This window comes from Nilaparvata lugens, chromosome 7 (assembly GCF_014356525.2).
Source record: "Nilaparvata lugens isolate BPH chromosome 7, ASM1435652v1, whole genome shotgun sequence".
Classification (NCBI taxonomy): domain Eukaryota; kingdom Metazoa; phylum Arthropoda; class Insecta; order Hemiptera; family Delphacidae; genus Nilaparvata; species Nilaparvata lugens.
The window spans coordinates 65019346-65045139 of record NC_052510.1 but is presented as its reverse complement, the minus strand read 5'-3'; the positions used below and the strand labels follow the sequence as shown (position 1 = coordinate 65045139).

At 33.7% G+C, this 25794-nt stretch overlaps 1 protein-coding gene across 3 annotated transcripts; it reads right to left on the bottom strand.

Moving 5' to 3' along the window:
• Nucleotides 1-14568: 14568 nt before the first annotated feature.
• LOC120352145 (baculoviral IAP repeat-containing protein 5.2-B-like) lies at nt 14569-25396 on the bottom strand. 3 transcript variants are annotated; one of them, XM_039431804.1, is made up of 5 exons: nt 25304-25396; nt 18663-18770; nt 17581-17690; nt 16637-16754; nt 14569-14797 (listed from the first exon to the last, which is right to left on the bottom strand). In XM_039431804.1, exons 1-5 carry the CDS (start codon nt 25304-25306, stop codon nt 14741-14743), a joined length of 396 nt encoding a protein of 131 aa, XP_039287738.1. In that variant the 5' UTR covers nt 25307-25396; the 3' UTR covers nt 14569-14740. The 3 variants fall into 3 exon arrangements, with proteins under 3 accessions (XP_039287738.1, XP_039287737.1, XP_039287739.1); XM_039431803.1 differs by lacking the exon at nt 25304-25396 and adding an exon at nt 22376-22417; XM_039431805.1 differs by lacking the exon at nt 25304-25396 and adding an exon at nt 20011-20283.
• Between the last annotated feature and the right edge of the window lie 398 nt (nt 25397-25794).

Sequence of the window (25794 nt, the reverse complement as noted above, 5' to 3'; positions counted from 1 at the left end):
CTGGCGGAAACCTGGAATCACGTGGAGCATTTAACCCACTTATCATTATCAATACAGCGTTTTAGTTCAGTTCATTTCATTTCAGTTTCAGTTCTCGCCACAGTCAATTGACCGGGGAATGTCAAGTTTTATTATTATCTCAATATCAAAATTTGATATAAATAAAAAAAATATTTATTTATTTTTAATATAAATAATCTAATTGTCAAATCTTAATAGTTTATTTTCGCAAGTGCTGGAAAGTATGTTCCTCTGTGTATTCAGAACTGCATAATATGGCCTTACAATCAGTATTTTTTTAATTCTGAGACAATAATTTTTTGCTCTCAATAGTTTTGAGATGTAGCGGGAGAAGGTTGAAGAATCGTGATCCTGTGCAAATTGGAGATCTTCGAAATTTATCTAGTCGGTGCCGAGTGATATTCATATTGGTCTTATTTCTTGTGTTGCAGCTATGTTGATTGCCTCTTAAAGGTGGATTTGAGTTTTTTGCTAGTATTATAGTTTCCAAGATGTATATAGATATTACTGTAAAAATTTTGTTTTCCAGAAACAGAGGCCTGCAGTGCTCAATTACATTCGTTTGAAAAATTGCTCTTATTGCCTTTTTTTGTAGCCTATTCTAAGTATTTGGTCAATACAGTTTTGGGGTGCAGCTCCCCAGGCAACAATACCATATCGCAGGTGCGAAGTAAACAGCGAATAGTAAGCAGTTAGAGCCGTTTTTTCATCCGTAGTATTTCTTATTCGTCGTATCACATAAAGTGCTGAGGATAATTTCTTAGATAAGTAGTCGCAATGCTGTTTCCAGCTCAAGTTCTTATCGACCATCACACCAAGAAACTTAGTAGAGCCCACCGCCAGCATGCTGTCCTCTCTCAACTCCTCATCCTCTCTATTGCAGCTGTTTGGTGTGAAGTTGATGAGCGTTGTCTTTTTCTTGTTGATATTGAGTTTCAGACTATTGCAGATTGATGTGGCTTCTTCAAATGCTAGGCTAACTCCACTATTGTTTGCTTTCTGATTGGTAGGTAAAATAATGGTAGTATCGTCAGCAAAAAGGATGCACGTTTTGTTTTCTGTGAGTAGCTCTGGGAAATCATTAATATAAATAAGGAAAAAAAGAGGTCCTAAGATTGACCCCTGAGGTACTCCCCTAGTGACTTTCTTCATAGATGAGTGGATGTTTTGTAAGCTTGTTTCGTTCTGGTATAATATGTCCACGTATTGAAATCTCTCAGAGAAATAATTCTGGATCCAACGTAAGGCCAGTTCGCTTATGTTGAGCTGTCTGAGCTTAGAAATCAGTATATTTTGGTCAAGATTATCGAAAGCTTTTTGGAGGTCCAGAAATAGTCCTGATGCTATCCTTTTATCCTCCCAGATCTCATTTATTGCGCTGCATAAGTCGGCTATAGCTGTGTTAGTACTCCGCCCCTTCCTAAACCCATGTTGGAAACTTGTTATCAGTTTATTATTCTCCAGATGGTTGACTAACTGATCGTAAACTCTACAAGAGATAGGAGTTTCAAATAAATTTGTCCGCATGGTCAAAGCCTTATATGAAGATACGTCCTCAGTTATATAGTGTGATAAGGGCGTAACAGAAGATATCAGGCTTGTAAGCGGATTAAAACAGGGTTGTTTGGTATCCCCAATTTTATTCAATCTTTTCACATATGATATCTGTGAGAGTTTAGGCGGAGGCTTGATGGTAGGAGAATCAAAAATAAATTCACTTTTATATGCGGATGATTTAGTTCTCTTAGCTGATAACGTAAATGTAATGCAGAGTATGATCAACAGGCTGGAGCAATATTGCAACCGATGGGACTTAGTTTTGAACAGGGAAAAATCCAAAATGATGGTGTTTAGGAGGGGTGGTAGATTGAGTAGAAGTGAGAGATGGCATTACGGTGGGGAAGCTATTGAAGTAGTAAATGAATATAAATATTTAGGAATTACGCTTACACCCACCTTGTCACTAGCACACATTTTGTGAGTAAATTGACGGCAGCGAGGTATGGTATCAATAGTTTATGGCGTAAGCTAATTGGTAATTATGAGGTCCCAGTATCTACGAAATGGCAATTTTTCGAAGCAGTTAGCAAGTCAACAATCACATATGCAGGGCAGGTTTGGGGATGTCAAGAGAGGGAGGATATAGAACGTTTCAATAGGTTTTTTATTAAAAGATTGTACGGTATACCAAAGAATACTCCCAACTACATAGTATATTTAGAAAGTGGTAGAGATGTTATGTGGCTTCAAACATTGAAAATGAATTACAAATACATATTAAAACTCTTGCACAGCCGGATTCTAGATTTACGAAGAGAGTATCAATATTACTGACGCAGAAGAAGAGTGGTTGGTATAAAGATTGGAGAAAATTATTTTATGAATTTAATGAAGAGTGGGTAGATCCCATGAATCAACCAGATCTTTGGGGAATAGGATGCGAAAAGATTGTGGGCAGGATACGTAATAAATTTCAAGGTTTATGGTGGGACAGGGCAGCAACTTCTCAGTTTCATCAAATTTACTTTAATTTAGGAAGGAATGGATTGCAATCAGGTTATATAAATGACAATAATAAAAGAAGAATGATCAGCATTATTTTTAGGGCGAGGGAGCATTATTGCCATTGAATTTTAGAGTGGATCGTGGAGAAAATAGTTACATATGTTCTTTATGCAACAGTGGTGAGGTGGAAGACACCTATCATTTTATTGGAAGATGTAAAGCCTTATCGGAATTCCGAGTAAAATGGTTCGGCTGCTCGGCTATGACTAATGAAATGGTACATGAGTATTTGAATGGCGAGAATTGGAAATGCTTAATAGGTTTTTAGACATCAGCACAGAAATATAGGGATTTTCTTGTAAGGGAATTTAATTTTTAAAGATAAAATTAGACTTGGTCTACATAATATTATCGATTTATCTATGTTATATATCGGTTTATTTATATTTATAGTATAAGATTAATCGTCTGTAGCTATTAACTTTTATGATATGATTGTATAGGTAAAATTTTCCTTGTCTTTTCTTTTTCTATGGCCCTATGGTAGGAGATAATGATGCTTCATATATGTAATTTATGTTTTTTCTCAATGTAATATATTAGATAAGTTATGTAATTTACAATACATATGTGTACATTTACAATTATACATGTGTAATTTAGGTTCAATTTGAGTTGCCATACATTGAATTTATTCTCTTGTATGTTCATTAAGTTACTTACTCACCATGTCAGATATTCTATTTTAAATTTATTTCATAGTGCTGGCAAATGATCCGAGGAATGCTTTTTCAGTTGTTGCTGAAATTATTAACGAATAATGAATGATGTTTTCAAAAGTGTAGTGATAATTAGTTTAGGACAGATAAGGATGAAGCTGCTGGGGTTGCTTTTGGTTTTCGATAACAGTTTTGGTTTACGTTTGTTGTTTCATCAATTATATTAAGAAGTAGAATCCGAATTATTTTTGGGAGAATTTTCTATCAAGATTAGATAGTAGAAACTACTCAACTCTGGCTGACGGCTTAGGCTAAGCTTATCGAATTTGAGCCAATAATACAATTTTTTTATTTGTTGTTCTGTTACACTAGTGACATTACTGATTACTTGTGAAATGTATCTTTTGTTTCCTGAAATAAATTCGTTTATCTATCTATCTATCTGATCGTAAACTGTTCGTTCCAGAAGTTTTGATACAATGGGCAGGTTGGCTATCGGCCTATAATTGTTAGGATCTTGTTTGTCTCCCTTTTTGTGTGTGGGATGTACCTTGGCTATCTTTAATTTCGTGGGTAAGGCTGCTTGACTAAGAGAAGAATTTATAATATGTAATATAGGCTTGATTATTTATTTTTTACAGTATCTTATCATCCTTCCCGATAACTCGTCAAATCCAGTTGAGTTATTTGATTTAAGTCTATTGAAAAGAATGTCCAAATGAGACTGTGTAATTCTTTTGAATGTTAAGAGAGCTGGTATGTTTTTGTTTGGAACTATTTGAGTACTATTCTGTTGGTTAGGATGAGGGTTTGGTGTTGTAAACTGTTAATTGAAAATATTACTGATCAAGTGTGGATCCATAATTTGATTGCCCTTGTCAACAAGGCTGATGTTTTTGGAATGACTGCACTGCTTGTTCCGCTCTTTATTTACATGTTTCCAAATGCTTTCGTTTTATTATCAGACTGCATGATTTTGGTTATGGCATGTTGTTTTCTTCTCTTTTTCACTTCCATATAATAGATTTGTTTAGATTCTTGGTACTTATTTTATCATTAGTTGATCCTGTAAGTGTATATCTGTCTTGGTCTTGTTTTAAATGGGCTTTCAATTGGATAATTTTGCTGTCCCAAAATATGGCTTTCTTAGTTGTATTAATCTTTTTTGATATCCTGGGCATAATCTGGTCAAGAGAATTGCGCATTATCCTTAAAAAGTTGTTATATTTCATCTCAACAGAGGCTGGTGTGTATACTGATTCCCAGTTTGTTGATTTTAGTAGATTTTTTAAATCAGACAGTTTTGCATTTGAAGAATTTCGAGAGTATTGAAATGTTGGTTCCTGGGCTCTGTTCTTATTTTTTCTGCTAGAACGTGTATGTCTTCCTTCTGTATGTTTGTGTAGCAGCCATCAATACTGGATGCCGTGCTCTGAGTTTTCCTTGTTATAGGAATGTCACAAATCCGGCACCCATATTCAATCTGTAAATTTTGCAGGTCTTTTACTCCTTGGTTGTCTGTTTTTAAAATATCAAAATTCGCATCTCCCAAAATAACAATATGATTATTATTTCTTGCTTGGTGCTGTAGAAGATGGGCTAATTTTTCTAAGAATATAGCTGTTGTGTTAGCACTTGGGGACCGATAAGTTCCTATCAGAATGAGGTTACGAGATCCATATTTCAACTTCATTGCTACAGTTTCAAAGATTTGTTCAGCTGGCTCACTTAAATCACCTAGTTGAATCTTATCAATCTCCAAAGATATGTCATTTTTTACGAATAGTGCAATGCCACCTCACATTTTTTCTGACCGGCAGTACTCACTTAACAGTCTATATCCTTCAATATTTGTTATATTTAATTGCTCAAATCTCAAACCATGTTCCGAAATGATCAATATGTCTGGAGAATATTTGTCTATCTCGATAAGCAGTCTGTCTAGTTTACTTTGCAGTCCTCTTTGGATGTTGAGATGGAATATTGTTAATGGTCTATTATATCTAGGTGAGTTTTTTGTTATTCTATCATTCCTATTCTTATGGTCCTGCTTATTGTTTCTATGAGGATGAGTCTTTTGTCTGTCTATTGTATTTGCTTGATAATCTGCACAAGATTCACTGGCACTTATAAAAATTATTTGATCTGCTATTATATGAATCCAATTTGAAACTCCAAAGCAGCCAATTTCTACACTATTTACTCTATTTACATGTGATTTACTAAGCCCAGTAACATCCTTATTGGTTCTTTTGCCAATAACGTGTCTTGTAATAAGCTTCCTCAACTTCTCTTTTCCACTACTCTTGTTCAAATGTAGGCCATGCCGAGTATAATCTCCTCTTTCGAATTTCGCTAGGTCCAATATATCTATATCATCAGTACGAGATATTGCCCTGGTCAGCCATTCATTAAATTTCGTGACGTGAAAGTTCATTTGTGGTCTGTCATATCTACAGGGTACAGTACATATTGATAGATTCGTTCGTTTTGCAGTTTCAAAAACAGGTTGCAGGTCAATTTGAGTTTTATGTCTCGTGCACTCGTCGTCCATATCATTGGTTCGGCCATTACCAAAACTCTGTCTTCAAAATCAAAGTCTTTTGTCATTTGAGCCAAGTCACGTGTTACTGCTTTGAAATTTCCACCACTGTCACTTCAAAGTCATCATTTCGCAGATCGTTGTTCAGATCCCATCCCAGGTCCCTACCGTGACTGTCGGCCATCACCAACAATTTTCTCCTTCTTTTTTTCTTCTTATGAGTTTTCTTAGTTTCATTACAAACTCTATCAATTTTGTCGTCCGCCTCCGTGTTACCGCTCTGAAAGATTCTGAAAGAGTTATCTGTCGGTACTGTAATGAGATTCTGTTGTCGGCGCTGGGCTGTGCTGCCTGGTGAATAGAATGATTTTAGGTCTTTTATCTCTAGATCGAGTGTTTCTTTCTCATTTTTTAAAGTGGAGTTCTCAGCTTCCAGCACCTCTATACTAATCTTCATGCGATCAGTTACCTCCCTGCACTCTATTAGCTGCTTGTCCACCTCAATGCAATGGTTCAACGCATCATTCCATTGCTGTCTCAATACAGCCATCTGTTCAATCAAGTCTAGATTTCCTTTTTTCAATGAATCAATGCATGTGTTATTGTTTAAATTCAATTCATTCGATTCATTTGGACCAGGGTGGAGGGAAGAATTTGAATTTATCGGAGTGCTGCAATCAGTATCCGTCGGCTTACCAGAAACGGAGGACAGAACATTATCCGTTTCGTTGAGAGAGTCGAAGTCGTCAACAATAGTTGTCTCTTCATTAAGAGAGTCTTCGCCGATATAATCGGATCTGTTGTCAGGAGGGGGGTGATTATGTGAGATTGACTGACTCATTTCTACTATCTTTGTTATTTCCCCGTCTGTTTTCAAAGCAGCCTTACATTTTTGTTTAAGCAACGCCATTGGCGTAAACCAGCAGCATTAATATTTGTAAACCTGTAAGTAAAATAGCGAAAAGTCAACTTAGGGTTTCCCTTATTAGTTCTCCCTATTATGAAATCCTCCATTGCAATCCTCTCTTGTAATCAGAGTATCAATAGTAAACCTCAATTAGGTATGTCCTGAGATTTAGTAGAAAAGAATATGAATAAATAACTTACAATATGCTCTATTTAGGATAGAGAGAGAAAAAAAACAGTATGATTGGATTCAAGTGTTAGTAATGTAATATTGATAGAGGAATTAAATTAGAATTAGAAACATCCATACAGACGATTAATTAGGATTATATTTGACAGGATTAATAGTAATTATTGTAATAGTGATGTAATTAATATTACATGTAATGTGTTATTCACAATAAATATAAACAGTATGTGGGTGAAAAATAATGCAAGGAGTCTTCAGAATAAATACATGGAAGATGAGTTAGAGATATAACTTTTAAAGATACCCAATAACAGAAAGTTATATTCAAGTTATAATGTATACGTAAGTTATATTAAAGTCCAATTTATTCTGTCTATGTAACAGAAAGTTATATTTAAGTACGATGTATTCTGTCTATGTAACAGAAAGTTACATCAAGTTATATTAAATATTACAGAAAGTAATATTCTGATACAGAAAGTGATATTCTGTGATAAAAACGTTTGAGAATTTATTCTGTCTGGTCAATAATAGTGAAAGTTACAACTGATATCAGTCTGCACGGCGTCAGGAATCAAGATAGCAAGTTAAAGTTACGATTTTTTATAGAGGTTAGAGATGCCGGTTTATCTCTTGTTTTGGGACTCTATCACACGATAAGCTCCAGAGTCGACGTCGACAATCAGATATAAACGCTAGCTAGGAAAGAGACACTCAAAAACACGAAACGGTAGTACTGTACTATATTGTAGCTTGATGTAGAAAGGAAACGATAAGAAATTAATTTAGCCTACTCGTACTCTTTTATAGAAATCTTTGAAGAGTTCGTACCGTAGAGTATGTATAGAACTTTTCAGTTAAAATATCCTAGTTCAAGCAAACACCGAAATTTAGTCTGCCAAATCTTTGAAGAGTTCGTACCGTAGAGTATGTATAGAACTTTTCAGTTAAAATATCCTAGTTCAAGCAAACACCGAAATTTAGTCTGCCAAATCTTTGAAGAGTTCGTACCGTAGAGTATGTATAGAACTTTTCAGTTAAAATATCCTAGTTCAAGCAAACACCGAAATTTAGTCTGCCCCTCACTGAGAACCAAGTTACTGTTAATTAATGTGGCCCTTTTGATTCCAACAAATAAATATCGGGCGTATCCCGTCCGCCTCCGGGACAAGCCCGAAAAATGCCCAGAGCAAGGCTGCACAGAGTTTACAAATAATATACCCCTGTACACCGCTTACAAGGACAAGTGGAACACAAAAGAATGTATGTTTGCCACTTAGAATATCGAAAAAGTCTCTGAAATAGGTAATTGTTGTTTGAAAAGTTATTGAGTAATTAATTAGTTGATTTGTTGTGAAAGCAGATCAGTAACTAATCCAAATCCCAATGGAATTACAATTTATTAAAAACTTATCAATCAGCCTAACTGAATTGTTCAACTGTTTGAGATGATAAAGAAATAATTTGGAGTGTGAATTATAATAATAAATATAAATAAAGCCTTTATTTTTGTCCAAACACACATAAGTTACATTACTGAAGTACTTCAAAATACTTTTGAAATCAATTTCATTTAAAACAATCAATAGTCTTTTTTATGCTTTGTTTTGGAAACTAAGCCCGTCACCGAGCGTAGGCCTCCCCCAGGTTGATCCATCTCTGTCGATCTCTGGCTGCTTCCATCCAGTTGACTCCTGCTATTCCGACGATGTCATCCTTCCATCTCACTCTTGGCCTGCCGACGTTCCTCTTCCTCCACGATGGCTCCCATTCAGTCACTTTCTTCGTCCATCTTCCGTCTTGTAGTCGCGAAACGTGTCCTGCCCATTTCCACTTCAATCTTCTTACAGTTACAATGACGTCTTCCAACTTGATTTTGCTCTTGATGGTTGAAGTGCGAATCTTTGCTTTGCATACGGAATGTTCAGAATGCTTCTTTCCATAGCCAGTTGGGTTTTACGAATAGAGTCTATAGTGCTAGCTCTACAGGCCCAGGTTTGTGCGCCGTACGTAAGAGTGGGAAACACACACGATCTAAGAACTTTGGTTTTGGATGATAAGCTGACTTCTTTATTTTTCATGATGCATTTGAGCGACCAGAACTTGTTCCAGGCAGCTGTTCGTCTTCGTTTGAGCTCTTTTTCCTCTCTTTTATCGAATGAGAAACACTGACCAAGATAGACTACTTCCTGCGTCCAATTTAAAGCCTTTCCATCCAGCTCAATTATTCCTGGGGCCGCATTTGTCATGAGGTGGTCTTTTCAGGATTGATTTCAAGCCCAGCTTTCTTACTTGCCTCTGCCAGCTCTATATCATATTTTTCAGTTCCTGTAGTGACTTTCCTATCAACACCACGTCATCGGCAAATCTCAGGTGGCTCAGGTGCTCCCCTCTTATTGAGATACCTCTTCTTTCCCATTCCAGCTGTTTGAACACCTCCTGGAGAGCTGAATTGAAGAAAATCGGTGATAAGGGATCGCCCTGCTTGACTCCTCTACTCAGTTTGAAATACCTTCCTGCTCTCTCAAGACGAATTCTCGCAGCACTACTCTCATAATAATTCTTGAGAATGTTCAAATAGACTTCAGGCACTCCCTGCTCACGAAGAGACTTGAACAAAAAGCCATGATTCAAACTGTCAAAAGCTTTCTTATAATCTATAAAGGCCATATAAATCTTAATTCGATATTCAGAACACTTTTCGATCAATTGTTTATTATATGTAAATTATCAACTGTTGAGAATCCTCCTCTGAAACCAGCTTGCTCATTTGGTTGATGAATTATAAGGATTGGCTGAATACGATTTGACATGGCTTTCATAAATAACTTTCCAATGCATGATGTAATACTTATTGGGCGATAGTTATTTATGTTATAAATGTCACCTTTTTTGAATAGAAGAATTATATCTGCTAATTTCCACTGGTATGGAACCAGTTGCTCTTTAAGTATTTTATTGAAACAATCAACAAGCGCTCTCAAAATGTTTGCCGAGATAGCTTTTATCATCTCATTAGAAATATTATCTATTCCAGCCATCTTATTATTTTTCAATCCCTTTATAATATCAGACAATTCTTGTTCATGGAAATCGGGTAATTCTTCTTGTGCAGCTGTGACCGTAGTATATGTATCTATACCATTCCAACTTTTGAATAACTCCTCATAATACATAGATGCTTTCTCAATGATGCCTTCTCTCTTCCTATCGATACAGCCTCTTTTGTCTTTCAAACCCGTATTCCATTCCACACCATTTGAAAGTTTTTTCTTGATTTTCCTTGTAGAGCCTTCAGTTTCTAGAATTTGGTTTATTATATTATTTTCATATTGCTGTAAATCGTTGCGAATATGGCACCTTGCTAATTTGCATAATAAATTATATTCCAACTTTTCTCTTGCATTTTTATGTTTTTTATGCTTCATATCCTCACGAGCTTTTATTATTTCTTTTGTGCTTTGTGATAATTTACCCAAGCTGCTACCTTGTGAAACCTCAAAAGTGTTTTTTATAGCACTTTCCATATATTATAACTGTCTTGTAAACTAGTTTGGTGATGAGCGAAATTTATCAATTGTATTTTTTGCTCCAGCTCTCTTAAACCATTGTTATTAATCACTGGTGTTCTGCTCATAGTCCTGTTCCACTCTATTCTAGGTCTTCTTGTTGACCAATCTGGTGAAAGCTCAATTATTATCAATCTGTGATCAGTTGCAAAATTAATTCTTCCTGTCACTTCAAAACGCTTAATAATTCCTCTTTGAGCGGTCAGCACATAATCTATTTCGTTCTTAGTCTGTTGATTGGGCGAAATCCACGTCCACTTTTTCCCAGCTCTTTTTTTGAAAAAAGAATTGATTATCTTCAAGCCCTGCTGAAAACAGAAATCGACCAACAACTGTCCTGCTCCATTCCTTCTGCCATAACCATATTTGCCTACTACATTTGCTTCGTTGTCTTCCTGCAGACCGACCTGAGCGTTGAAATCTCCTAGAATTATTTTTGCATTTTTCCAGTTATTTTTTTCATGTCTGATTGCTGTTGACAATTGTTCGTAGAACGCCTCACGCTCTTCCTCCTCAGCTTCTGCAGTCGGAGAGTAAACTTGATATAAGCTTAATATCTTAGAACAACCTATTCTTATTCTTAGAACAGCGAGTCTTTCTGTTATGCCTTTAAATTCAATTATTCTTGATTTTAATTTTTCTTTGATTATAAATCCAACTCCTTTTTGGCCTTGAGTTTCTCCAAAATGGTAGAAAATATATCCACTCTTTCTTTGTAAGATTTTTTCATAGTTCCTTCTCACTTCAGATACTCCTAGAACATCTATACTTGTTTCTCCTAGTGCTTCTTCCAATTCACAAAGTCTTTCTTCTGTCCTTAGAGTGCGAACATTTAGAGTTCCTATAATTAATCCTGGGGGTTTTGGTCGTACTTCCCCTCGGTGACCAACCGTCCTGGGGAAAAACTGCTTCTAATTTCATCCGAATCACAATCCATTTTCCTGTCCGTGTTGTTGGTTGGCGGCCTAGTTTCCATTTTTTCCTATTCATTCTGACTGCCTGTTTGATCTAATCTTGAACTACCGTCGTGATTTGCATCTGATTGCTCGTTCAGACGATCCTCCTCTTTGCTTTTTTCATCATTTTTCATGAGGAATCTCTCTAGGCTGTTATTCCCACTGAATTTCCTTCCCTTCTTTTTAGACTGGCGATCCTGAGAATTTTTCCTTTCTCCTTGTGGCCGTGGTGATGCCTCTTCACTTCTCGCTCGTTTTCCGGAGTTAGACTCTTGTCTGTCCAATTCTTCCAGGGATAGAAGCGTCCCATCCACCTTTAACTTCTCCCCTATCATGGTTACTCTTCTACCTTGTGCTTTCAATTTTACAAGGTGCGGGAATAATTGCTTCCTGATTACCCTGCTCTCACGAGAGAAATCCTCCTTTATCTGAACATTTTTGAGCTCTTCTGATTCCTGCAGTTTTCTCTTTGCTCTCAATATATTGTTTTTCACTACCATCGAATTCAACTTTACAATTACAGGCGATCCTCCCTTATTTTTGTTTGTTCTCCATAATTCTCTAACATAATTTCCATTAAAATCAGGGACCACATATTGCAAAATTCTTATCACTTCTTGATTCATAGCAAAAAATTCCTTATTTTTTACTCCAAAAAGCAACAAGTTGAATTTTCTGTCTTTTTCTTCGTTAAGCATGACATTTTTCAAATTTTTCTGTTTCATGTGGTTAATTTCCTTTTTAATCTCATTTAATTCCTTTTGAAAGTTACTATTCAATGTGTCGACTTTATTGTCCAACTCATCAAGTTTCTTCAATTTCCCTAATATTTGGTCTATTTTTTCCTCAATATTATTCATTGTGTGGTTGATTTAATTTCACAGCTACAATACAATGAAAATGACAAACACTGACAAACGATATGGAATGAACGAACAAAGATTACAATACTGACACCTATAAGGAGAATCTGATTTATCGTTGCTGTGGTGATGAATGGAACTTATCAGAGAATTCTGTAGCCTAGGTCACGGTAGATAAGAAGCCGACAGGCAGTTCAGGTGTTCAGATTCTTTTTCTTCTTCTTCCAACTTCGTACTCTGCTTTTGACTATTATTATTGTTGCTTTATCCTATTATTTCCCTGTATTGCCTGCGCGGTAAATTTAGTTTTTGAAGTTTGATGCAAGTTGATCAAAGTCCATCTTCCTTACTTCAACGTGCGAGTGTATCTTTCTTTAAATCGTTCAATTTAACCTAGAAAACTGGTACTTGTACACTTTTGAATGACTGAACTCTGTTACTAATTATCCAAAAAATGTTATTCTCTGTACACTGGACACACTGCGATCTAGAATTAGTTTACCTGCTCAGAAAAACGACATGAACAAAACTTTGTCACTCGAATTTTCGATTTTTCCACGAACACGATCTGAAGACTATTTTACACAGCAGTTCAAGGCTGCCAACCCCGAGTGTGAATTACCAGAGATCTATTGAAGAATAATCACTAGAAACTCTTCACGTATTGTAACAGTCTATTAACAAATTTTCTAGATGAGCTGAGGTTCAGAAAAATATTTATATATTTTTAATGTTCTCTATTATTTAAAACTGGAATAATAAATTCTGACAACTCTCAATGCTGCCGTACAGACTCAGAAATATCAGTCGACGAATTAAAAGTATAGGAGTCAGAAGGAAAATAATATTAAATAATTATGGTGTTAAGTGATTAGTAATATTTGCTACGATTGGGCTATATTAATCAATATTTATACATAAAAAAACAATTTCTAGGTTATGAAAAAGTTCAGTATTAAAATTGACAATCAAGAAATAGAAGTAAACAGGCTATCTTATCTGAACCGGAGCTGCTTGGAAAACAACCGTCCTCTACCACTGCCTCGACTCGACTATTTATTAATTATTATGAAATACTAATATTATAGACACTATTAATTATGATACACCTGAGAACTAGCAATAATAATATTTAGCATGAAAACTATAATCAGTAATAATAAATAAAAATCACGAGACAGTCAATAAGTCAAACTAGAGGTTAATTTGAGGTTAGGATTCCTGTGAGCATCCATTGATTCAGAGCAAATTCAGAGGCCAGGATTGGTGGCCGGCTAGCGACACTAAATGACTGCCAGAATCTGACGACCCTAGAGTTGCCAGTCCGGCCATCAATCGTGGTGTCTCACTAGTGGCTCAGCGTGTTTTACACATGGCCGCAAATGTTTGCTCTCTGGTGTAATGTACTGATGGCCTAATCCCTGATGTAATACGAGCTATAAACATGTATATTATACCTTTATACAGTTCTCTAAAATCCACAAAATTTTGGTGACTTTTTGTCCGCTGCAATTTTTGTCAATTTTGACACACATTGTTATAAATATTAATCCCTGATGTAATACAAGTCATAAACATTGTATTATTATACTTCATACAGTTTCTAAAATCCACTAAATTTCGGTGAGATCTCGTGCGCTGCAATTTTTGTAAAAATCCAATCATCGGATGGAGAAAATTTTTTTATATTCTTTCCAAGTTAACAATGTTTTAAAGAACCAATCAATGACCTTTGATTCATCTCTCTATATTTCATGAGTGCCGACTGCCAAGTTAAAATTTCCCAAAAACACCAAATTTTCGAAGAAACTGATTTTTACTTTTCGAGACAAACTTGAAGCGTTTGTCTCGAAAAGTAAAAATCAGTTTCTTCGAAAATTTGGTGTTTTTGAAAAATTTCAACTTGGCAGTCGGCACTCATGAAAGATAGAAGAAGGAGGAAACCGTTTGAACTAGTGTAGTACTTGTTCATGTAGTGTCCAGTGAAAGAGCAGAGCAGAGCAGTGATTGAGTGAATCTTGCTTCTACAGTACAGAGTGTACATATTAATTAAATAAACAATATCAGTAAGAATTTCTAATGAGATATCAGCTGTTTAATTGTTCAAGTAGTATGTTAGGATGAAAAAAGGTAGTTCATTAGTCTCTAGACTAGATGGCTATAGTATTGATAATAGAAAAAGAATAACATCTTTGAATTGAATAAGAGCGGTTGAATTCCAATTGAATTGAATTTGATTTTTGTCCAACTGACTATAATCTTGATGACAGGAGAGTGATGATTTCAATAATTAGATATTGTGTGAAAAATAATTTATTCATTCATTTATTAATCGAGAATTCAAAAATCTTACAAATTTCAATTTATAAATTTAAAAGACACTTTTGTTATAAAATATTAATCCCATGATAAAGTATACTGTACATAGTTTTTCACAATAATTGAACATGAAAATTGACTTGAAGCAGATCACAGCGCATTCGCTAATTTGTGTAACTCGTCCACTTTTTTCTTCATGATAGAAGTCTGTAACAAAAAATTGAATTTTAATTTGACACTTGCACTAAAAAAGATTTACTGTAAAAACGGGGACAATACAGTAGCATAATAAATTGAAATTCATCATTTATTAAGAAGAATAAATGTTAATATATTAGTATGAAACTTTCAGAAAAGATCATGAAATGATCTTTAAGTTAAGGAAGCAGTTGGCTTCGTGATCGTGTTGCAAAGATGAAGAAACATGTGCCTGCTACTCCTATTCGACAGATGACCACGTGAGAAAACTCTAACTGTAATTTATTTATAAAAAATGTTTCCCAGCAGTTCGGAATCTATCTAAATCTAAAAGTCTATTAGCTCTCATCATCTTTCTCATTAATTAACCACCCAAAAGAAAAATTATTTTGAACCATATCTGACTTGAATCTATACAGAGTGTTCTGGAAAAAGGTGCCCATAAGTTACCAAGGTGCTTGGTAAAAGGTGCTTGGAAAAAGGTGCTTGGTTACCAAGTTATACAGGGTGAAAGATTTCGCCTGAATTTCAGTTCCCTTGCCGAAACGAAGCCCTATGGGTATTTGTTTACTGTTAATTAACATGTACAATTTAGAGTACTTTATGTAAAAAACTGAAAAATTGAATAAAACCGTTTCCAGACCTGTAGCTACAGTAATTTTCAAGATATATGACGAAATACGCAAAACTTGGTCCCGAAAAACAAGTTCCTTTAAGGTTTGAAGCAGATTTACTATGTTGAATGTACAATAAACACAAAATATTTATTTACAGAACTTATAGAAAATTTAATTTCGAAGAGAAAGCTGTAGAATAAGAGTAAGAATAATAGTCTATAATAGACAAACGCAACCTTAAAAAAATAATCCTTGATTACATAGGAAACGCATGTAAAATCGATAGCTTAACAGATTTTGTCTTATTTTTCATTCGTTTTCTATGTAATTAAGGATTATTTTTTAAGGTTGCGTTTGTCTATTATAGACTTATTCTAAATCTTTCTCTTCAAAATTAAATTTTCTACAAGTTCTGTAAAAATATGTTGTGTTTATTGTATATTTAACTTCAAAACTTGAAAATTAAATTTTCTAAATTAAATCTTAAATTTTCTAAATTAAATCTCTTCAAAATTAAATTTTCTACAAGTTCTGTAAAAAATATGTTGTGTTTATTGTATATTTAACTTCAAAACTTGAAGGAACTTGTTTTTTAGACCAAACATATTCGGACCTATTTTAATTAGAACTTTTTTCTTCTGTATAATAGGATATAGTCCAGTCAAAATATCGTTCCTGAAGAATTTTTCTTGACGGTTCTATATGTATGTTGAGACGCTGGATTCGAATCTGAAATTTGCTGACACGCCAGCGGCTTCACCCCCAAAATTTCGGACGTTTTTAATTTTTCCATTTAATCTCGAAAACCTTGAGTTCTTCGAGAAATAGCATTCCCTACAAAATTAAAGATAATAACATTTCCAATAAATTGACATTTCTAGATCAAGTAATGATTTTCATAATAACGGGTTACCGAGTTACAATTTGGGGGTGAAGCCGCCCTCTGGCGTGTCAGCAAATTTCATATTCGAATTCAGCGCCCCAAAATACATATGGAACCGTCTAGAAAAATTCTTTCGGGGCTGTTTCCTGAAAAACGACCATTTGACTAGACTAAGATATACATTGACAAGGTCTAGAGAAAACATTTATTTTTAATAAAGAAAAGGTTTTGTCTTGAACCCTAATAAACTTTCTCAAAAGTATTAGAAAACCTGGCCATTGATTCACAGAAGTAAAAATAGGTAGTGTATAAAACAAATATTATTAAATTTGGTGATATTATAAATACCATACGTTGAAGTTCCAAGTGTTGTAGTAAGTCTATGACATTTTCAATTGTTAAATCTTTCTCTTTTTTATCAAACTTAACAAACGGACAGGTAGGGCAATGTTTCTTGTGCTCTTCCCTGAAAATATTAAATTTCTTATAAAAATTAGAGATTCTTAGGGGAAAAACTCAAATAAGAAAAACTACGATTTCATCTCCACTACCTGTAATACAAGATAATTAATTGATTCATAATTTTATATAGTATAGTTGATGGAAGTATAGTATAAAAGTTGAAAGTATAGAAATTTCAACACATAAGCAACTCTTTAAATGAAATTAACTTAATAAAACAAAATAAATCTTATAGCACCCATTATTTTTGAAAACACTTTAAAATAGTTGAACAACTAGTTTCGGTTTACACCATCTTATTAATTAACTTAATATTGTCAAAATAATATACTTTATATTGTAATGAATTCAACTATTATATTTTCAAAACCAATGGTTTATTGAGACAATTTGAGATACTAGTTTCGGTTGTTATATCATCGACCTCTAGTAATATAGTATCACATACTGTTTCAATAAAGCATTTTTTGTTTTGTCAGAATCTAGTCGTTTTCATCCAATAATTATCACAACAACACAGAAAGTCAACGACTCTTAATCAACCTTATCCGTAAATATTTTGTTGAGTGATAATGAAAACAACAAAAATCTGCAGCTGAGCAGAGCTCTGTCATTGTGAGCCTATTATTATTGGAACCTACGACTCCTCCAGCAGCTGTTTGTCAAAGATTAGTAGTGCCTTATCAGAATGAGCTCGCCATTTCAGTGTACCAGTCTGAAGGACCAAGGACAGTTTCACTATTCATGATCATTCAGAACAAAAATTAACTTGATCAAAGATAAATAAGTATTTTCGAGTAAGCAAAAATCTTGATATTGAAAATAGTTACCAAGGGTCATCAGTTTCTTCCCAGCCATTTAATGATTTTTTGCATACAAAGCAACAAGCCAAATCTGGCTCTTCTCGTCCCCCTGTAGCGTAGAATCCTGCAGCAGCCATCTAAAAGTACAATAACTCAGCTTAGTTTCATTTTAAATTAGTCTAGTCAGTTCAAAATAAATCAGTAAATTACAAGTAGCTCTAAACAGAAAAGAGACAATGAATCAGTAAATTAGGTATTCTAAACTATTTTATCAAAAATGGTCAATTTTAATACTGGGAAAACTTGCCTTAAAAATTTAATTCAATGAAAGGACGTCCAAATTTTTTGGCTCTTCCAAATACTCAATAGCAGTTTTTTTATAATATTTGGATTCAGCAGCCGGGTAGACATGGGGTCCTAATCGTTTTAAAAACATGAAAATCGACATGGAGACAATATTTTTATTGCAGATGATGCCCACATGAGCTTGTATGCTTGTGAGTTGGTGAATTGATGATACTTTCAGATTTCCATGCCATCGGCGGGATTCGAACCCACGAACCGGTGCTATCAGAACGCAGTTTGTAACGCTCCTGCGACTAGTACTAGACCAGCCCGGCAGGATTTTTATAGTGGTCTTTTTTATTTTGGTGAAATTTTACGCTAAGTCTCAAACACTGAATCAAGGGGTTTCTATATTCTCTAAAACTTGGCATCTTTTTGTTACCATCAATGACAACGTTGCACACAGTTGAAAGCAGTAACCATTTAGTGGAAAGTTTAACAGTGAAATGCAGTTTTCAAAAATAGGTTAACAATGTTGCCAACTCATTTACTATAGGTGACTGTGACCAGACATTAAAATAATGATACCTAAGGAAGGAGGGTCGTAAGAAGTCAGCTAGCGCCTCCAGGGAGTCAGGCACATCTAGCAGTATTACAAATAAAAATGAACATTGGACGCAACTACATGCAGGAGAGAGACTTACATGTAGATTTCCTTCGAAGTAAACCACAATTATTGGGTAGTTCGTTTTTAGTTATATAGCACAGAATATTTGCTATATTTTATATTACAAGTTACTGATAAAGTATACTACTAAACTTACCCGCTTTGCATTACACTGAACTTTGTCATCAAATGGCCAGTATTTGAAAGTTTGAAGACGAGTTTTTGTCCAAAACATGATATCATCTGGTCTGTTAAATAACTCCATCTGAAACCAAAGTATTATATTGTATAGTGCCTCAATTAACTTTTATCTAATTGAACCAATAATTGCCTATTTTTACAAATATAATTTACTGTATCTTAACTTTGATTTAGATTAGAGACTTTGTGCATCATTTTTAAGATTTGTGACATAGAATAAATTCTATGTATTGTTGATTTTTTTAACATTAAGTTATTGTTCCCTGAACTATTTTGGGAGGACATACTGTCTATCATTGTCATGTTTCACAATATAACCAGAGTCTTGATCGTTAGCCAGGTGTTCCCGGATAGATCGCGTCAAAAAATAAAAAAACTAAACTTGATAATCAAGATGGCGTGGCATCACAGTCCCTCAAAGTTATCCCCAAGGAAATTATTGATACTGTAATAGCTTCTTTCAATCAGCCACCTTGACAGCCTCTTCATGAAAACATCTATAGGAAGATCCCTCACCGAGCCCGGCAGCAGGATGAACATTTTGAGTGTAAACACTGGGAAAGAGTCCTTCACTCTCGACAACCTACAGCGTGGAATCTCCAATTGTAGCCTTCCGCGGGTACCGTGCGCTACATATCATACGTATGAATCCACCTGACACCTACTCAACATGTTAGTCCTGTTTATCTTCACTGCAGTAAGAGAGGCCAGTATATACAGCCCGAAGACGGTGTGCACTGGGCACACGAAGACGGGTTGACAATGGGCAATGAAGTCACTGTAGGTAAGGATCCGCAGTGCCTTCTTTTGAAGAAGCAGGATGTCATTGGCATGCGGAGCATGGCTCCGGAGAAGGATTCCATACTGCACATGACTGCCAAACACCGCATGATACATCATTAGAAGTCTTTTGAGACTCAGGAGGCTTCTCAGCATTTTGAACAGGTCGATTACTCTTATCCCTAGATTATTAGATTACCGTACTCTAAAGAAAGCCCTAATCATTCCAAGCAATTACATAAGAAAGAAGTGTGTCAGTAGGCAGATTACCATAAATAACATTTGTCATTAATACCTTAAACTTTTTTCGTAAACTTAGCTTGTAATTTAATAATACTTCGTAGTGAAACAGACATCAAAAATATCAACAGCACAAGTCTGCTTGATAAATTGGTTACTTCGCTTTATGTTAAACATCATAGCCTTAAAATTTGTAAAGCTTATAAATCAAGTTGAAACAGATTAACTTTTGAAACTATTAGCAATATATGTAATATTGAGGAATATATTGACTAATTACTTACTGCAACTGAATTTGAAGATACTGATAAAGGTGAAATAAATCTTATAAATAACTATTATTCTTCTCTAAAATAATCAATAAAACTTTTTGTTGTGCGCAGGAATCTTTCAACACATCAACTACTACTTTATTAAAACAAATGTTTCTTTTTATTTTCAAACTGATTATTTTACTATTTATCTTATAGTGATCTTTAAAACTTCAAGTTCTAACCAAGAAGCAAGAAACCAACTTCAACTTGTCAAATTGGCGGTTCTTTTCTTGTTTACCGGTGGATTCAAAATCATATGTTTTATGCTTCCTTGATGTATACGAACGTGAGTTTCAATATATTTTGAAGAAATAGCGGAAATTGATAATTTTTCAACTCTCTTCAATGATTAACATTTTTCAAATTACTCAAGTCTAAAAAATTTTCATCGAAAAGGAAAATGATAATATATCATTTTGCTTATCATTCATACTCTATAAGGCATTTATATAGCTGCTTCGCGTAATTTGTTCACTTGCGCATAATGAATGTTAAATTTCACGTAGTTACGTGATCGTGATAAGTGATTAGGAACAGGATTCTGTTTTTTCAATGGCGCTCTATTTATAATATTATTACAAAATATTAAATATTCTGAAAAATTCAATAAGTTTGTCATCTTGTAAAGATAATGTTGTCATTGTAGTTGACAAAACGATCACCAGGAGCGCTGAACTTGAAACGCATGCGTACAAATTCTGCGAGACAGACTCTCGTTTTCGGAATGAGAGCTCTTGTTCTTGTTCGTTCTGCGACTTCTGCGTTCGGCTAGGGCAGCTAGGGCTAACCTAAAAGGTGTAAGCAGTTTTTAAATTATTTGTGCATTAAAGTATTTTTAAAACTTTGAAATGTTGATTAAAGTTAAGGTAATTATAATTTTCTTAAACACTACTTTTATAAATATCAAGTCTTTTTATATCCCAGGAAATGAAAAAAGTCGTCATTGAGCTGTTTTATGTCAAGTTGATCAATTTATTTCTAGGCAAAAATTATTTTACTTTTTTAATTTTAATTATTGTCATTCAACTATTCTAATTGATGAAAAATTCATTTTTCAACAATTGGCTCTAATTGATTTATTTTTCCTCTTATGGTATTATTTTTCCTTGATCCGTTTCTTATTGGCTAGGCACTTTTGCTGTAATAGACTGCTCAGCCATCTAAAGTCAAAATATTAATACAAATATAGCCTAGATAAGAAGACACAAGGAGAATATAAATCAGAAGCTTGTTGATGATTTTTAGGGCCATTGTAAACTAAGAGAGTAAAAATGACTGCTTCTTTGTTCTCTATTTGCTTTGTCTTGCATTTGTTTTTAATGATCTGACAACAAACGTATCTTGAATCTTTATCATTATGCTCATAAAAATTTATGAAAGCTTCTCAATGTTAGCTTCACCAAGTTTTTCTTAGAATTCTATAAAAATATTATAATATTAATTCACACATAAAAAGAACAACTTATGCCAATATTCAGCGTTTTTTACTATTTTCCTTTGGCTTTTAAATTTTTTTCATCTTTTGCATTAAGGAATGAATTTTATAACTCTCAACTCAAACACAAAGTCTTGATTTCGAGATATTGCCGCTTTAATGACGCTTTATATTATAAATGTAGACATCATTCAGTATTTCTTTCCTCAATTATTTAAAAATCTGCGTTTCCCAAATTTATCAAGTTATTTAGGAAAAGCTAGAAGCCTACTAGTAGTAACACAATAATTTGTGTTAGGAAAAGTTTGATAAAGGTAGCCAAAAAGTAATTTTGTAGATCAAAACAGTGCTCCTATTTACAATTATATATTGACAATATTCATTAATAGGTGGAGTTATGATAAAATATTCACCAATCTTAAACAAGATTGATTCATGATTTTGAAGCTTAAAAACTAAGATCTTATAGTTTTTGTTAAACTCTTAAATTAATCTATCAGTGCACCAAATTGAATTCTTATACTTTGTAACTGTTGATGTTTTTCTCTATTGTACGTGTTATCTTTCTCATTGTATAAAATATTTATGGAATTTTAAATAATTAGTCATTGCTCTCTTTTTCATGGTATTGTGGACATCCAGACTCTCACTGGTAAAGAGGTCAGTATTAACAAAATATTTTCTTGAACATTTCTATAAATTTCTTTGAAAAACCTTGGATGAAATCGAACCTGTTGATTGAATTCATGACCGGTTCCATTTATCATTAGTAGAATTTAGCTTTTTGAATACAAATTTAATGGTATCTAAAGAAACGCTTAATTTGTTAATGACTGTAAACTGTAATAATTGCTCTGTCAGATAAAATGTTACTAGTTATTGTTAATTAATATTACTTACTTTCTTCGTATTTCTCTCCTTAATCATAACCAGAAATCTGGTTTGACTGTGTCTTGAAGTGGACCTGACTTGGTCCTTGTCAAGTATAGTGTATATAGTGAGGTCCACGTTATAATGGCAGTGTGTGATTTGCAATGGTGTTGCTATCCTTGTCTATCGTTCAACAAAGCAGATGGCGCTATCTCTTTCACGCATTGCGATGTTGCCACATCGTTTATCAACAATGTAGAAATTCAACTAATTGACAAAATATTTTATCTCAATCATGAAAATTTATTATTACATCTTTAAAAAATATTTTTTCTAAAAAAATGAAATACGATTAACTATTTTCAACAATAATGAACAGTTAAATTTATCAGATATACCAGTATCAGCTGTTTGGGTGGCAAGGCTGAGATCTGGCAACCCTTTTCTCCTATCCTCCTACACTGCCATTATAACTTGGACCTCACTACAGAAGGTTGCCTTATCACATGAGACGCGTGGAGAACGTAGCCGGCTATGGTGTGACGTCATGCTGCGACCTCTCGGCCCGGCTTAACATGCATTCAAATGTAAAAATGCCCAACTTTGAGCCCTCATAGCAAATTATCCATCAACACTACATAGATGTGAGTGACATCAAAATGTTCAACATTATCTTCTTTGAAACAATATCAGAACCAATTTTCAATAAAAATCCTATAAAATATGTTACTGGCGAGTCTAAAACAAATCGTTTGAACACACGATTCGATTTGATAATACCATTTCAAATACGGTTTTGTACTTTCTCTTAATTTTTTCTGCATCGTTCTAGTTCTTTCTCTTATTTAGATTCTATTCTCATTTAGAAATCAATAAAAAATTCCATCCTTATGGAGGTCTGTGGAAAGAACTAACAGCTTCTTTAGGAATTTCAGGATATTAACGTTATTTTATCAACAACTCCTGAAACAATGCGAACCCATCAACAGTTGTCTAATATTATCACAAAAATAAACAGTCTAGATGAGGTCTAAGAATGTATGAACATCATTTAAACATTATAAAGATATTTATTTATCCTAATTAAGAACAAAAGTTAGATGATCACGACTTTCAATGACTTTAATGCTGTTATTTTATCAACAAATAAAGCGCATTACACTACCATACTGTAAGGTAGTTCAAACATTTTATGAATATGAAAAATCAATGTTTTGGTATTTGAAGTATTTGAATTATAATTAAGATCTATTCTTGCTTTACACAAGTGTTCTTTGCATTCATAAGTATCCCATGGACACATTGAAATAAAAAATAACATTCTGCTGTGAATAATATATATTTCCTTTGTAAGTTTGTAGGAATCGTCAATAATAACACTGCACTGAGTAGAAACAAAAACACAATAAAAAAGCATCGAGTTGGCACTACGCTTCCCAGTAGACAACTGAAATAATTATTAGGAACCAGACAGTTCAACGATCTAAAGCTAATAGCTTATAACCATGTTGAACAGTTCCATGAATTCCCTAAATTTATTCTAGGTAGGCTCTTTGTCAATTAATAAAGTCCTAAACAAATAGTCATATACAAATGTTTACAACTAGCATTATTCCAGACGACGATACTATCAACTTTCACAAACAATTGTCAAATAAGAAACAATCATTTTTAAATATAATTGGACGACCAGCATAAAATTATACTTGTTCGCTTTATTATTGTTTAAAATAAGTCCAAAACAAATAAGTTTCCAGCCTTTTCACAAATATGAATCGGTTTTACCGATTAAATATAATGCTAGATTCAAGGACTTTCTACACTTTTCGAAATAAATTAATGTTTTCAAAATATATATTGATGTTTAGCTAGTTTCTTTTTGAATTGAATCTCATATTCGTATTTTTTATCAATACAGCGGTTTTTATGTGAGGGGTTGATATTTGACGCGGTGTTTTGTATGTAATTCATATGGGAAGCCGGCGTTTGCCGGCCGAGAGGTCGGAGTTTGACCTAGGTTCATGCCATCTCATGCGCGTACGTAAACGCGATCGAGGCAACCTGCTTTATACTATCCTTGGGTCCTTGTCGGGGATGACATATGAATTACCGTATGTCAAAAATGTACACTTATTCACCTGTGTTAACTCAAACATATAATTAATATGAAGCATTTAAAAATAGACAATTTTCTACTTTTATCAAGATGGCTTTTCCTGTAAGGATCACATTTATCACATTATGTTTATATTGTTAATCTGTTAGCCTCAAAGTATTTCACTGAGCAAAAAATTGTAACTCTATTAACCAGTTCTTAATTTTTTCCCTGGAAGTAGTACAACCTGATGTTGATTTCTGAGTAGCTATAGAAGATACCGTACATGTATAATAATATTTTCTATTCTAGCACTAGATCTTTTGGGATTATATCAGACATAATTTCTCATAAAATTAATATTGATGGACTAAAGATAATAATATACAGGATCGGTAAAAATTCTGAAAGTTCCATATAAATATAAAAGTAATTTGATGGTAGGTGTTATTGATGATAATTCCAAAATTAAAAATGCTACCTTCTTCTTTGTGACTTTGAAAATCAGGCCCAATGTCTGGGTTGCGACATTTTGAATGTAAGTCAATAATTTTAAATTATGATTCCTGATTCCAATAAGAAATGTGAAGACAGAGTAAATGACAATCAATAATAATAATAATTGAATAGTTACTATTGTCTTGATGTTGAACAGTTTCGAAAATATTCACAGTATCAGTAAATCAAGCCTATTTGAAAGTCTGACCTCTCAGTTTTTATCACAAAACATATTATCTAACACGTATCATATTAACTCTCCACAACCTTCATATTAAAATAAAATACAATCACAAATTTTCATAGTCACAAAAATTATCATGTTTTATTTTATTTATTTATTTAATAAATAAATGAATACCTACCATAAGATGATCATGCTTCGAGTATATCGAAATATTGAGCTGTTTTCTATTGATATGCAAGCACTTGCTCCTTGGTTGCGATGATATAAAATGCCTTTGATTATATAAGAGAGTGAACGCTTCCCGTATCTGTTTGGTCAAGCTGATGATTAGCTGACTTTTTAAAGACTTGGTGGATCTCTTTAGAGTTTCTCTGAAGACTGTTTTTTATTAACAACTAGATTTATTTTTTATCAGTTGGAATTTTTTTAATCTCTTCTCATCAGATGCGAATACATTTAATTTTTCTTCTCTCATCATCGGATCATAATCACGATACGTATACTTATAAATATGTTTACAGTTAATTGTAAATAACTAAAGCAGTCTATAGCATAGTACTTCATAACAGCCTTTCTCTCAATTTTAATTTATTAAATATATAAATATATATGAAATATATAAATATACTGTATTATTGTTACTATATTCCTAATAAAGATTAATAATGG

Coding starts and splice junctions, on each gene's coding strand:
- LOC120352145 (XM_039431803.1), bottom strand. CDS start 22,402: ATGATTAAGGAGAGAAATACGAAGAAA. Junction 18,771..22,375: donor AGGAGAGAAATACGAAGAAA/GTAAGTAATATT, acceptor CTTTGGTTTCAG/ATGGAGTTATTTAACAGACC. Junction 16,755..17,580: donor GAAGAAACTGATGACCCTTG/GTAACTATTTTC, acceptor TAATATTTTCAG/GGAAGAGCACAAGAAACATT.